Source organism: Notolabrus celidotus, chromosome 18 (assembly GCF_009762535.1).
Source record: "Notolabrus celidotus isolate fNotCel1 chromosome 18, fNotCel1.pri, whole genome shotgun sequence".
NCBI classification, from domain to species: domain Eukaryota; kingdom Metazoa; phylum Chordata; class Actinopteri; order Labriformes; family Labridae; genus Notolabrus; species Notolabrus celidotus.
Window position 1 is genome coordinate 8462638 of NC_048289.1, and position 14509 is coordinate 8477146.

The 14509-nt window shown below is 39.3% G+C and overlaps 2 protein-coding genes across 3 annotated transcripts; one reads left to right on the top strand and one right to left on the bottom strand.

Annotated features, from left to right (window-relative positions):
* Positions 1 to 486: 486 nt before the first annotated feature.
* On the bottom strand, positions 487 to 9345 carry pemt (phosphatidylethanolamine N-methyltransferase). Its single transcript, XM_034708828.1, has 7 exons — positions 9100 to 9345; positions 5992 to 6099; positions 5108 to 5223; positions 3924 to 4069; positions 3481 to 3592; positions 2866 to 2940; positions 487 to 1583 (listed from the first exon to the last, which is right to left on the bottom strand). Exons 1-7 carry the CDS (start codon positions 9169 to 9171, stop codon positions 1532 to 1534), a joined length of 681 nt encoding a protein of 226 aa, XP_034564719.1. The 5' UTR covers positions 9172 to 9345; the 3' UTR covers positions 487 to 1531.
* A 2114-nt stretch (positions 9346 to 11459) lies between these two features.
* LOC117830263 lies at positions 11460 to 14136 on the top strand. 2 transcript variants are annotated; one of them, XM_034708305.1, is made up of 3 exons: positions 11460 to 11592; positions 12206 to 13174; positions 13851 to 14136. In XM_034708305.1, the coding sequence occupies exons 1-2, from the start codon at positions 11579 to 11581 to the stop codon at positions 13167 to 13169; spliced, it is 978 nt and encodes a 325-aa protein (XP_034564196.1). In that variant the 5' UTR covers positions 11460 to 11578; the 3' UTR covers positions 13170 to 13174; positions 13851 to 14136. The 2 variants fall into 2 exon arrangements, with proteins under 2 accessions (XP_034564196.1, XP_034564195.1); XM_034708304.1 differs by having other exon boundaries at positions 13854 to 14136.
* Positions 14137 to 14509: the final 373 nt, after the last annotated feature.

Genomic DNA, 14509 nt, shown 5'->3' on the forward strand with positions numbered 1-14509 from the left:
CTCATAACAACAGAGGGAACTGGGAAGCTCATAGTAGCAACACAACTTGATAGAAGCACTGAAAATACATGATCAAAAGTTTACGTTAGCTATCTCTTTCACCTGCCGACAAAAGACAGCACACAAAAAAACACATCACTGAAATTATATATTCTGGATCCCCAATAAAGGACTCTCTGGCCTCTCAAGCTATTGAACAAGTGCAACAAACTACAGCAATAAGGTAGGAAGTTTGGAGCAGGATAGGAGAAGACAGACGTCAGACTTACCCGTTTCCTTTGTGGCTTTTGTAAACTGGACAGATTGGGAGCAGTGGAAGACATTTCAGCCTGGAGTAAAACTTTTTTCATACATGTCATGATTGTGTCATCCAACGGGGAAAGGGGGACGGTCATCCATTCTTTAGGTGAATGCTGGCTATGAAACAGACAAATACTGATTTCTTGAAATGACTTACAAAGCAAACAAGATTATAAAGGAGACTGATTGGTGATTGGTGATTGATTTAATATCTGTTGTCACTAGGTGTCAGAATATCAGCAAAGTGATAAGAAGAACTCATTTATCCACAGGGGGTGCCAACGTCAACACAAGGTGAAAGTTCCTCAAAGACATTTTAACTGAACAGGATTTTATCTTAGCAGACAGTCCTGACTTCAAAGTTGAATTCTTATACAAAGGTGTGATGTTAAAAAGGAACCATTACTGTATTCAGGTATATCAGCTAATAGGTGTTGGTTCTACGTGTAGTGCATCACTAATGTGGTTTAACGGTGTGTCCAACAAGAACAATCATTATTAATCTAATAAGATACACAAGCAGCTACTGAGTCCTACATGTGAGAAACAGGAAGTTAAAAGATACTGCAGAAAACATATTAACATATTCAATTCTCAGATGTCTTGTCGTCTACTCAGACTGAGGAGGTGGAAGAGATTCAGCCGTCAGAAGCTAGGTCTGACTTTATTTTGAAATCTGGCTTGTAAGAAAACAGGTTTGTTTAAGCACCACATCTTTCAATGTCACCTATAATAACACTTCTCTCCATTGATGACATCTGACATGAATTAATTAATTTGAACAATGTGCTGAATGCATTAATGTGACTCTATCTTCAGACAGATTGTCACAGTAGTTCAGACTTTTGGTGGTGGTAGGATTTTTTAAATATATGTACAGTAGAAATCAGCTGATGTGATGCTCCCTAAGAATATTTTCAATTCTTGTAACAAAATTTTTTTTTATTCTTTGCATCATATGAAAAGTTTTATCCCACTCTTAAAAGTGAAAGCTTTGTCAGCCTTGTCCTTACAGACATTGTAGCTTCCATAATCAGTGGTGCAACCTCACACAGGATCAAATATAAGTTACTGGAGTGAAATTCCAGCACTTGAGTCCAGACTGGAGGTAGTTTAATGACCAAGGTGTGGATGACAAAGTCTGTCGATTGATCAGTCTGTTGATTGTTCAGTCTGTCTGTTCTCTTGACAGGGTGGCAAGTAGGAAGTGCCTGGAGGGGTTTTATTCTTATTATTTCTTCTTGTGATGACTCCTCTCCTCATAAATCTGTGCGGTGAATGGTCTGTAAAAACAAAAGAACAAACATATAATCAGACAATATATCAGAGAGATCTTAGATGCTGTACCACTAGTCCCACAGCGCCCCATAATTTGAAAAATAAAGGCTTTGTTCAGACAGCAGGACAAAAAAAATTCAAATCAGATACTTAATACACTGCTCACACAAAGAATCACAAGTAAACAAACAAGGTTTTTTGTGTCACAAACTTTACAGCATGGGCTGTTGTGAAAAAGATTACATTGATTTCCATTGCGAAACATAACAAATTGAGATTTCTCATCTCATCCCTCAAAAGCCTACAGGCGGGTACACTAGCTGTTAGCAAAGAGGCTAGTGAGCCCGCCTCAACTCTACATCTTTGTGTAATACTAGATGAACCGGAGTTAGGTAGAGCCAGCATTTCAATATGGCAACCAATGACGATAGGCTTCAAAACTCTGCTCCAGAAACAGATGGGTGACATCACTCAGACTACGTTCATTTATTTTAAAGTCTATGGTAATAACATGGAAGATGCTCAGCTACTCTGATGATTTTTTTTACCCTGAACTTAACACTGATGTGTGACATATTGCTATATGAGACATTTTGAAATGCACATGAAAAACTCACCAATCGACCTAACAAGCCTGCACTTTACATAAATCCCTCTGTAACTTTTACAAATAACTTCACAACTAATAACCTGACAAGTCTAGAAATCAGAAGAAGCAACACAGTTTAGTTTATTTTTTTAGGCTAAAAGTCCATGTGCATTTTCTAGATGTGCCAACAGTAGCTCAGACACATAGACTGTATAAAATATGGACGTAGTATCTGTGACGTCACCCATCTGTTCCTGAGAGCTGTTTTGAATCCAATCGACGGCAGCAGCCATATTGGAAATGCGGAACTCAACCAGGCAGAGTGTGATGTCGTGTGAGCCTCTAAGCCAACAGCTATGTGTTCCCGACCGGGAGTCACGTCAGTCATGTCCTTATTTGGACAAAAACTCGTAATCTTAATATCTTCTGAACCGTTAGAAAAAAATTCACCCCTCGTACAGTGTGTGCCGATAGAGAAATTAGCTTCGTAGGGCCAAGCCGTTTTTTGAACCAGGCTGTAAACATGTTTATTAATGCTGCAAAGATCGTCCTTTTCCCATTCATGTCTATGTGGTTTCCGGTGTTTCTGCAGCCAGCCTCAAGCGGATTCTCGATGTATTGCAGTTTATAACACTTCCGCATGGGCTTCATAATTTGAGACCGGAGGCTGCTGCTTGCTCAGACATAGAAAGACTTACCCTTCAAATCTTATTGCAACAATGTAGGCAATGGCTACGATGCCAGTCAGGACAAGACCAACAGGACTGGCACCACTGAAAACAGACAGGCACAGAAAGAAGATAACAGAAGGGATACATTATTAAATGTGTGTATAAGTTAATTTGCAAAAGATACATCAGATACTTCTCAGTGATGTAATAGTTAACTGTAATCTATTACCTTATTATTATCTCATTGTTAAAGTAATGAGTAAGGTGATAACAACAGCAGTGAAACTAACCTAACCCTAACCCCAACCCCTCACTCCATGACCTGAGTCTTTTATTTATTTAATATGGTTTTCTCTTTAAAGGCAATGACAGTGAGCGGGATGATGTGTTTCTTTGCATACAGAGCAGGAAAGTGAGATCCAAACACTAGTGGTTACTGGACATGCAGTTGGAGATGAATTGTCATGTACAGTACTGGAGCCCTTTTGCACTTCACAATCTGACTGCTGGAAAACCTTGACCCTTTGTGCACTGAGCTTGAACATGCTTTTCAAATCACATGCTCTGCCTCTTCAACATGATGCGTGTCCCAGTAAACTCAAATTGATTTTAAAGAACTCACACTGACACACACACACTTACATAAGTGCCAGGCCAAGGTAGTTTGCAGTGCTTCCCCAGTACATTGGATCCTCTGTGATGTTGAAGGGGAAGCCAGTCACTTTCTCATCCATGAGGATGCCAAAGTAATCACCTGCAAAAACAAATTAAATGCAGACACAGCGGGTTGAGACTGAGCTGAGAGAATCTGAGGCTCATCTTTTTACATCTATGTCTGATCAAATACCTCATAACTTAAAACTGTTATATTTTCCTATACAGGTGTCCAGAGCCAGCATGCATTTTTGATTGTAGCATATTTCAAATATTACATTTTTTTCACACTACTACCAAGATAATAACGCTTCTCAACCCTTAAGAGACATTTGGGTGACTAACATTAACACAGCTTATAGGGTCAATAAATTGGTAGAATTAAAGGGCCCAGGTCTGGGTTAAGTTTCAGCTCTGTGCTTTATACTCACCAAGAAAAGTTCCAATGAATCCCAGAGCCAGGAAGCTGGTGACTACCAGCACAGTGCCAAAGACCATGAGAGCTACGCCAGCATAGAAAACCTCAGTCCTTTCTAACATGTCCAACCTAGCCTGGGCCTTCATCGCCACCGTCATACTGCAAAAATAGATGAACAAATATACATAAGTGACAGCCTATGACCAAGAAGGAGTGAAACGTAAGTCTGGGGATTTAACTCTGTTGAAGAAAAAAGTGTATGTCCTTTGTGGCAGTTCACACAGGAAGTTTGAGTTGGCTGCATGATGGCTCTTGAGCAACTTAGTTTTCATTCAAGCATGCATGTTTACAGATCAGACCGTTCATTCTGCTGGTGTGAGAGGCAAAAATCTAGAGAATAGAAGGCTTGCAGATTTTTTTTTCTGTGAATTGTCTACAGATCTCTGCAAAAATACAAAGAAAAATGATAGAGAGAGATAGATTGAGATTGTTGCATTGGCCTTGTATCGTCTATATTTATGTCAAAGGCTTAAAAAACATAGGATGAAAGCACTGCTGGAATACTTTTCAAAGTCAAAGCCTGATCTGTTTTACTGTGGAGAGATTCTTCTTGTTTTGACACAATGCTTTTATTTTGAAGTTGTGTTCACAACACTTATTGGGTAAAAGAAGTAACTTGCATAGCTCTGTATTTGAGCCTACAGCAAACTTTTGTTAGAGAAAGGAATTTGTCATGAAACACATTGGATGCAGATTATAGATTTTATGGGAAATCAATGATTTCTTCTTGTGTTATCTCCCTCTCCCTTTACATCCATCTCTCTGCCCCTCTCACTACTCAACTGGTGTCTGTTTTAGTCACAGGTTTCTTTACAAGATTGTTTTCTGACTAGATCGATCCCCAGTATCACGCCTGAAAGCATTCCCTGATATTAATAAAAAACGCACAATAAACTGAGTAATTATTAATTACAGCACACAATTTTACGGTTCAAATAACATCAGCTGAGGCAGATACAATCCAGAGCAATCTTCCCTCCTGAACAATAACTGGTAATGCCAATGAAGTCAACTGAATTGTTATGCTGTGCGTGTCCGATCCTAGGCACAAAGTTGCTTTAAAGCAGCGCAATATCATAAAGAGATCAAACCGGCTTGAATGAAGTAGTAGTAATAAAGTTAAAGTATTTGGTTTACCTGTGGCTGCGATACACATTAAGTAGAATGATGACAAAACCAAGACAGTAGCAAGCCAGGTAGGGGCTACCAAAGAGCCTGGAGAGTCCACGTCTACGATGTTCCCATCTTGCTACCTAACAAAAGATAAAGAGACAAACATTAAAGCTGGGGTTGGTAGTCTCGGAAAACTAGCATGAATTTGAATGTAGCATTTCCTCAGGACTCCGTCTAACCCCTCCCCTCCTCCCTCGGAGCTCCTCCAAAACGACGCACCCCCACCCCAGGGGCGGTCAGTGGAGTCAGGGGAAGCAGAGGCAGGAGACGGGGACTCGGAGTACACGCCAGGGAAATGTACGCGCAGGAGGCGGGCAGAACGGCTGGATGGGATTTGAATGGTTTAAAATTTTGGCACCCAAAAAACGGTGATTGGTTGATATTTTCCCAGGTTTACTCCGGCTGCAGAAAGCAGCTCTTTTTCGCTCTTTTTTAAGAACACATGATGTATTGATTGCCATCAGGATATAAAGATAATTTTAACAAGTATAACAAAAAGTGTATCTAAATCTGATTACCAACCCCAGCTTTAAGTCATGATCATGCATGTAATTGACTTTTGACAGAAAAGAAGGAATCCCTCTCCCTTTCATTAATTAATATCCGGCTTCCTGCTCTTTATGCAAATAAACAATGAGATCTATAAAACTGTTATAATAACATGAAGCCTGATATATTTCTCTTCACCTTTACAAGACCTGATCATGAGTGATCTCTGGAGACCCAGGGTTGTGAACGCTCTCACTTACAGCTGTTCACTTGAGATCACAAAAACATTCTAGAGTTTTGCAAACAGACTTTTATTTTGTAGGTACAATTTCTATCATGTGTTCAACAATGTTACTTACCACATTCCAGAAGAAAGGATTGAAAATAATGGCAGTCACGGCTAATAAAAAGCTGGAGTCACGGAAGTTGATGTGGTTTAGTAGTGCTTCCACAAAAGTCAGGTCCATCTGAAAGAGACAACAAAATATAACTTCACTAAAACATGCAACAGATAAATCAGACCTAAATTGCGGTCTACATCAGTCAAAAAATGTGTTGAATATCTCCAGATGTTTACATTTCTAATGTTACTGTTGGATTTTATTTAAATATTAAAAAAGGTTTAGAATTTAAAGGCACACTTAGCCTATGGCATAATGTATCATTAATGGATTTCACAGCTACTCTTTGATTACCATATAAAGTTAAAGTAACAGACCCCCAACACATTTGTTGTCAGTAAATAGAGATAACTAACAAAGAGTTAAAAAATAAAAAAAGAAAGCCACTCAGCATAACAAATAATTTCTGTCAGAGCCTCTTTCTTTGTGGGGTTTCTAGTTGGGAACTATTGACAGCACAGATGAGTATGCCTTTAAGGCAAATGTTAAAATTTGTTTAAATTTACACAACTACCTGTTCATCATGCATTATCGCACTTATTACCCTGCAACTGAGTAAAGCCAGAAACGTATTGACGTATTAAATTATAGATTTAAAGATGATTTCATTGATTTTAAATTGATGTACAGATTTTTAAAAAATACGTCTTTTATTCCACAGTTAGCTACCATGGCTTATTTTGACATTCGAAGACTTTACTACGTTTGGCCTGGAAAGGATGTCTAATATTCAGCATCACTTGTTCTGCTACTTGCTTATGCTAACTTTGTAGCACAGGTTTAATCGTGGAACGTTATCAGGTGAAATTGGTCCTGCAGTCCTGCAGGCGATGTACTGTATATTATCCCTTTTCTACACTGCATATAGACTGGCAGACTTTTGTAAAGTTTTCTGTCCTTCATACAAAGTCCACATGACTGATTTATTGACTGGAAAATTGAGATTGCGTCTTCAATCCCCCCGTGAGCATACTAAAGCTACTTGACCAGCTGCTTTAGATAAAGGTGCTCTAGTAAAGGTAATAGGTCAATGTCCGAGTCAGGTTGCTGTTGTCCATGGCCACTGATTGGACATTGTTCCACGTCACAAAGCTGTGTCCCAATCCAGCGACTGCAGCCTTCAAAGGACCCAGCCTTCTTATTTGGCATAGACCAGTAAGACTGAACTGATTTGAGACAGTCTTACCCCGTCAAACCCTGTTTGGGTCACCGACCCTAGCTCCCCACCCTTATGCTGTAGTGCCAGGGAGGTAGCTGGCTATCTACCAACAAGTAACTTAGACACCATGTTATAACATTTTTACAGCTGGCAATTGAATTTAAACCAAGAACTGTTATTTATTTATTTGAGAGTCTGCCATTTCATTTGAACTGGCTGCAATGTGTACTGGGTTATGTTAGGCTGCAAAGGATGCATCCGATGAATCCTCCATAGCCCCGTGAAAAATAGGACACGTTGGTTGACTGCATTTGAGGAGTCTTAGAAATTGAAAACCCTTCAGGAAATGGGACAGCGATTGTGCATTTGGTCCTCTGACTACAGCTTCTGAACTGGACACAGCTTAAGAGTAATTCTTAGTAATATGGCCGTTGGTAACTAAACCCCAGAGTTTCTGCTGAATTGCATCTAACCTGGGATTTCAAAAATGAACTTCAGTGTATCAAGATTGACAGGGCTGGCCGGGGAAGCTTGGTTAATGAACAGAACTCAAGCCTTAAATGCTTCTCAAAGCCCCGAATCTGACTTGACAGAGAAATCAATAGAGGACATTTTCTAATGAGGAAAATCACCATCTGTTGTTCAGTCGGACTTGCCGAAGGGTAATCTGTGGCGAGCTGTTGTTGTTGTTTGTGTGAGATGTAATTAGCTTGTTGACCAGAGAAATTAATGTTGGGATTTGAATGGCAAAACATCATTAGTCAGCATCCACAAAGAGTGGATCAGCAGCATCAGCAGCCAGTGAAATGGAGGCAATAGTTTCCGGTAAGTGTTTGTACTTGTAGCAGGGAGTGAGAGAAGTGGTTGTTTATTAGCTCGATAATAAGCTGTGGTTAGCTAGCCCATAAATGTCAATAAAGCTCTTTTCAGAGTGATACAGACTTTTTCACAGTAGACCAAAGAGGGAGAGAGATGCACCCAGAGTCTTTCTCAGAGACAAAGTTTCTTCCAACTGGGTAAATAACAGTGTTGAACCATACTGGATACACTACGAGCTAAAGCTAACCTACAGCTTAAGTTACCAGCTCCTCCCAGTTCACCAAGCCAGGTGAAATGTGCTTTATGGGGTTTGGTGACGAAAATATGTCACCAAATACCAGGTCAGCCAATAGAAATATAAAATTGCAATAGCTGGGTTTCAACCCATAAAGAGCACATTTTTAATACAATTTGAGAAATTGTAATACTTTAAGTTCAGGACCGGACCCAAATTGATTGACAACTTTTCTAAATACCCATATAAATACGCTTTCAGCAACAACAAAAAAGTGGTGTGGGGCATTACTTAGTCATTCTTTAAATATGTCCTGCCTTTCTCAACAAACCCTTTGCCACGTGACATTTTAGTACTGATTCATTAATAATAAGGTTCTTTTTTTTTTACAAGTTAGTGTGCAGGACTTGGCCATTTTTGATAGACTCGATCCTCTTGTATGCACCTAAACCATGAATCCATTGTAAAAAGTAATTTCCCTCTGAATCAAAAAGCACCATGACATGTGTACCATGAAGAAAGGTTGTAATGCTGAAGTGCATAGAGAAAGAGCACATTTTCTGTGGAAAGCCTCGGGCTGTTTATGACCCAACCAGAATCTAGCATGTCGTTTAATCCGAGTAATTCAATTTCTAATTATGTGCTGAAACAGAGATGTTTTTATTATGGCATTTCTTCGGCTTTTATTGTGAAGGAGCGTCCGCCTATAATATCAGAAAGTCAACAACACGACAAAGCGGACTGGTTCACTCTGTGGTAGCACGAGTTTCGCTTCTTGTGTAAGCTGGTCTACCGATTCGTACAAACCTTTAATACTCAGAATAGATTCGTCTTTAACATGTTTTAGACCTACCTTTGAATAGTCGACGTTGTTGAGCCCTCCGCAGCAGTCCAGTGGCACAGCGGCGTTGTCGCTGTCACCCATACACACTACGTGAACACTGGCACACCGCCAGGAGACCTACTCACTTATCTGAATGAAAAATATTACATAATACACAGAGCAAAGTTCTCATTTTGACAAAGATTAGCGCAGTGGCTATGTGCATCCACAATCTGACATGACAACCCCTAACCCTTCTCAGTGCATGCTGGGAAATGTAGTCCATAGTTGACGTGTTCTGTTTTGATGATGGAATGTACGTCTATGGTCTCAGATCATAGACTATAAATATATATAGAGAGTTAATTGACAGAGTTCAGCATGAAGAAAAACACAATCAAAAAAGAAAACTAAATTAAAGAAATGAGAGTGAAATAAAATATTACAATAGAGCTTAATTTGGTAAAATTTTAAAGTGATTGCATACATTTAATAAAATTTTTTGTGAGAGGATTTAGTTGTTTGGATGCAAAACCTTTTTTTTTTATTGTAGTTGATATCATTTTTGTTTGTCACTGTCCATCTCTCTCTTTCTGCCTCCCTCTATCAAGAATCAAGAAAGTTTTATTGCCAAGTGAGCTTGCACAAACAAGAGATTTGACTTGGTGAATGGAACACTAGCACTCAACAACAAGACAGTAAGAACAATAAATATAGAAACCTAAAAACTAACCTTAAAAATTCTAAATAAGAATAAAAAATAAAAATACTATCTGTACAAAGAAAGGTATAGACGTACTTCTAAGATATAAATAAATGAATTAGCCTAAGCCATAGTGGAAATTTAAGTGGATGAATATAATAAAATATGTTATAGAATAAATTACAATATTGCACGTGGTTGTTGAGATATTGCACTGGAAATCAAGGATTGCACATTTATGTGATGTATCACAGGAGTCATTAGTGGTTTACTGTTGATTGTTCATGAAGGATATGGCCTGAGAGAAGAAGCTATCCCTCTTTCCAACCCCAACACGTTCAAGGCAGTTGGCTGTTCAACATGAGTCTGATTCTGCTGGAGGTTTCGGCCTGTTAAAAGACGTTTTTATCCTTGCCCCTGTAACTTGCTAAATACTGCAAAGTACTCTGCTCGTAGTGGATAAGGAGGAGATTAGACTGGGTCCTGTCTGTAAAATGGAACTGGATCTCATCCTGTTCTTTGTTAATAATTTAACATAGAGTACGTCTAGTAGGTCAGAGTAGTCTAAACCTGCTCTGTCTGTAAAGCATCTTGAGATAACATTTGATGTGAATCGGTGCTATATAAATAAAGATTTATTGATTGATTGATTGATTGATTGATTGATTGATTGATTGATTGATTGATTGATTGATTGACACATTGAGCTAACAGATGTTCAAGTGTTTCCATCATACATTTTAAAAAATAGCATTTTTCTTCTAAATTGGGAATGGATTTACAAGTCATGGTTTTTTTCAGGGTAGTATTTATGTACAATTTTAACTAACTTGTCTTTAATTTTGTTGGATAATATACAGGAGAGTAAATGTGTTCCATGTTTTATCATCAAGAGCTTGGTTTTGCCATTTATATTTAGTAGACATTCACATCTCTGATATCAGGGATTCCAGAGATGGAAACTTTCTGTCAAGTTCAGATACAGGACCTGTGACCCACTACTCATACAGAAATTCTTCTTCTTCTTCAGCGGGTAGCAACCGGCATTCAGGATGTCTAGTGGTTGAAGAAGCATGCATTAGGAAATCTAAACCAAAGTATAACTTAACAGGATGCTGCATGTTCTCTATTTGGGTTCAGGCTGCTTTTATGATCTGTTCATTAACAACATATAAGTTTACCATCAGTGGTGTACTCGGACTGTTTGAGTGGCAGCGGGCAAAACTAATAATAATAAGGGCACCTCCTAAATGTAATGGGGGCACTATCACTAGTAAAGTTGTGTTGAATGAAGATCTGCCTCTTGCAGCATTTTGGACACCGTTTTTTGGTCTATTTTTGGCATTCTGAAATCATGAGGTAGTTGCACAACATGCCAGGTTCCGGGATGTCAAAAATAACGGCTGGTTAAATTTTTCGACAGGCAACCTTGACAGACGGTAGCATGCAAGTTAAAGAATTAGAGAGTAGGGTTCATTTATACAAAACGAGGCAGCAACAACAGCTCATCAGCTGTAACTGATGTGTGTGTGTGTGTGTGTGTGTGTGTGTGGGTGGTGTGAGTGGTGGTGGTGGTGGTGTGAGTGTGAGTGTGAGTGTGAGTGTGAGTGTGTGTGTGTGTGTGTGTGTGTGTGTGTGTGTGTGTGGATGAAATGTGAGGTTAGTAAAAACTCTTTGGGGCGTTACTTTAAGGAAGATGTGGTTTAATGGGTTGGTTGTGGTTGCTGGGTGGGGACACACACAAAGACTGGTATTAAGAAGGAACTGGGAGAGAGGTTGGTCCAGACGGAGTGATAGCTGAGATCAATGCAGTACTGCAGGTAAATGATAATTCATAATTTAACTATTTTTAATATTTATTTGAATTCACACTTTAAATTCCCATCTTGAATACAAAGATCGTCATACTCTTAAGAGCTCAGTGTTCAGTGTCAAGTTTATTTTAAAGGTATATCAGGTTCTTTAGTTCTTAATGATTTCATTGAAGGTTTGAAATAAAGATTTTGATTTTTAACTTAGTTTGCTTGTATGTATTACATGTGTTAGTTAATTCTAACAAACTTTATTATTCATCTATCAATGATCAAGAACGGGAGTTTTGAGAAGAAGAAAAAAGTCACTAATACAAAAGTGAGTTCAAAGTTGAAGTGATGATGTGCTGTTTTCTTTCTGTGTCGATCTAACTTCTGTAAAGCATGAAAAATAAATGTCGTCTTTGCTTTTTAAAAAAGTAGTGTTTTTAATCCTTGATGATCCTTGACATGGTGTAGCAGCAAATGGTCAAGGCATTGTTTGTTAAACATGTAAAAACTGATGAAGGCATCTTCCTCTTTTCTAAAGTTTTTAAAAGATAAGTTTCCAGACTCGCTATCACCCGCATCCCCTGTTCTGCGGCCTGTGTTTCATTTCACTTCTCTTTTTTTTGCTCAACAGACCGGACAAATACGGAGGACTCGCCCATTCTGGCCAAATGAACAAACACTCCTCTTTTAGCCAAACCAATACAAATTCTAACAATGATAAGAGTGGTATGATGAGAAAAAAGGAGTCCTGTGCTTCTTCTGAGATCTGCAGAGCACAGAACTCTAAAAACAGTGCCAGATATGTGATTCCACACAGCCAGGAGCACAAAGAGCATGCTTTGTCACCAGAGCCTCCCTCTGATGTAACCCAGCAGAGGAGGCCAGCAGAGATTTGCAAGAGTGAGAAATCTAGAGATTTAATTGTGGGGAAGAAGAAGAAGAAGAAAGAACCACAGCCTCCTCAGCGCAGAGTATCTCTCCTTCAACCTCATACAGAATTACATTCTTCAACCAAACGATACTCCTGTCCAACTTTTAACTCCTCTCCCACCTCCTCCATCCCCTCCCACTTCTCCCCAACCTTTGTCCAGACTTCTGTCATCACCGGCCATGACCCTCTAGGCTGGAAGTTACGCCCAAAGTCCAGTTCCACCACTCTAAAGGCCCGCACTAACAGACTGTCTCTACAAATCCCCCTCCCTGTCATATTTCCTGACCCTAAATCTAGTCCTACACTGAACATTCAATCAGATACTCACAATCCAGATCCCACTTCTAAAGCAACAGCAGTACGTTCCTACTCTGTATCCTCAGACTTCCTCTCCCCACGAACCCCCGGGCCTGTAACACTTGAGGACCTCTTAGATGTGCATCTCTGCCATGTCTCCATTTCTGATGAATCTGAAGACGTTTTCATCAATGAGAGTGAAAAGGAAGTGAAGACGACTGCTCGACTATGCAAATCACCACCACCTGTTCCAGAAAAATCATCCATGGCAAGAGAAGTTGCTCGTCAGATTGCTTCGTCACGCCAACACTGTAGGCCTGAAGCCAAAAACCTAAATGGATTTTGCAGACAGAGGACCAAAGAATAAAACCGGTAAGCACTCATTTCAGTTGAGCAATATTACTTGGTGATGGGTGATGTTGTGTAGAATATCAGTACAGCTGTTGTTTGGTCACAGGTCATGTCGTTATTACCTGTTGACAGGAGAAATGTAAAAATTTGCTGGTTTAACTCAGGGGTTAAGGTGCAAGCCCCTTATACAGAAGCAAAGTACAAAGAATGCTCACAAAAACTGCCGCTGAGGCTGAGATGCAAAGAATATTCAATAACTGGTTCTAACTCCATTTTTAACACAAGGTTAACCTTGCATCTTTCTAACAAGAGTTGCAAACTATGTCTCCTCGTTAAAAAAGGGTGCTTTTGTGTCCTAGTCAATAAAATGCTTCTGAGATCTTGAGCACATTTCATGTTCAGAAAGTTATTAAAAGCACAATCGTTTTTTTACAAACTGAGTGGTTGTGGTGATGAATGGGCTCAATGTCATGTGTTAAATAGTCTGTGTCACACTTAAAAGAAACAGTAAATTCCAGCTCATGAAGAATTAATTCATTGTATCAGAAATGATGCACAAAGCTGTCTGGAAAGTTTGCAGATGTCTTGGTGCCATATACCCTGACTAGCTTGATACTGATTTAATTCAGTGTGTGCCCAGAAGAGAGGAGTGGCTTCACAGTGGCAGTCAATGCTTACAACATGTTATTTGCTTCAGCAGGGCTGAGGATAGGAGCTAGGACAAGGAGAATTCCCCTGGAAGCTTCCATGGCTGATGAGACTGAGAGGGCAGAACTGATTCTCCTTCAACCTCTGACGTCACCAGTTAACAGGAATGATTTTACAGGTCACATGGTACATGTCTGTGGTCGACATATCATTTATATAAAGAGTTTAAATTCTTAAAGACACTATGAGGAGTTTTTAACTGGCTGAGAAACAGACTGAAACTGATACTGATGCCTCTTTATGACCCTCAAAACAAACAAGACCATCTACAACAACACTGATACCTTCTCTGTTGTCATTTTAATGTCTAAAACTGCTCTGAGGGGGTAGGTGTCAGAACAGATGATTGACATCTTGCTTTAGAAACACCCTTTTATGGCTGTTTTCATTGCAAATAATCAAATCGTCAGATAAGTCTAAATGTTAAAAGACAACAGGATGAGGTTGTCTGAAGACAATTATTTTGCATTTACTGGACAAGAGATAAGAGGTATCACTTTGTCCACAAGGGGGCACCAGAATCGATTCAAGCTAAAAGTTCCTCACAACAGCTTTAACATGATGATTTGTTAGTTGTAACAGGAAAACAAATCATTTAAATTATGCTTTTTTTCCTTTCCAGTCACTTTGATAAACTCACTATCTTGG

Excerpts from the sequence above, each read along its gene's own strand:
- pemt (XM_034708828.1), bottom strand. The coding sequence starts at position 9,171 with ATGGGTGACAGCGACAACGCCGCTGTGCCACTGGACTGCTGCGGAGGG. Across the intron at positions 6,100-9,099 it reads ACAACGTCGACTATTCAAAG|ATGGACCTGACTTTTGTGGA; the intron begins GTAGGTCTAAAA and ends TGTCTCTTTCAG. Across the intron at positions 5,224-5,991 it reads ATCCTTTCTTCTGGAATGTG|GTAGCAAGATGGGAACATCG; the intron begins GTAAGTAACATT and ends ATCTTTTGTTAG.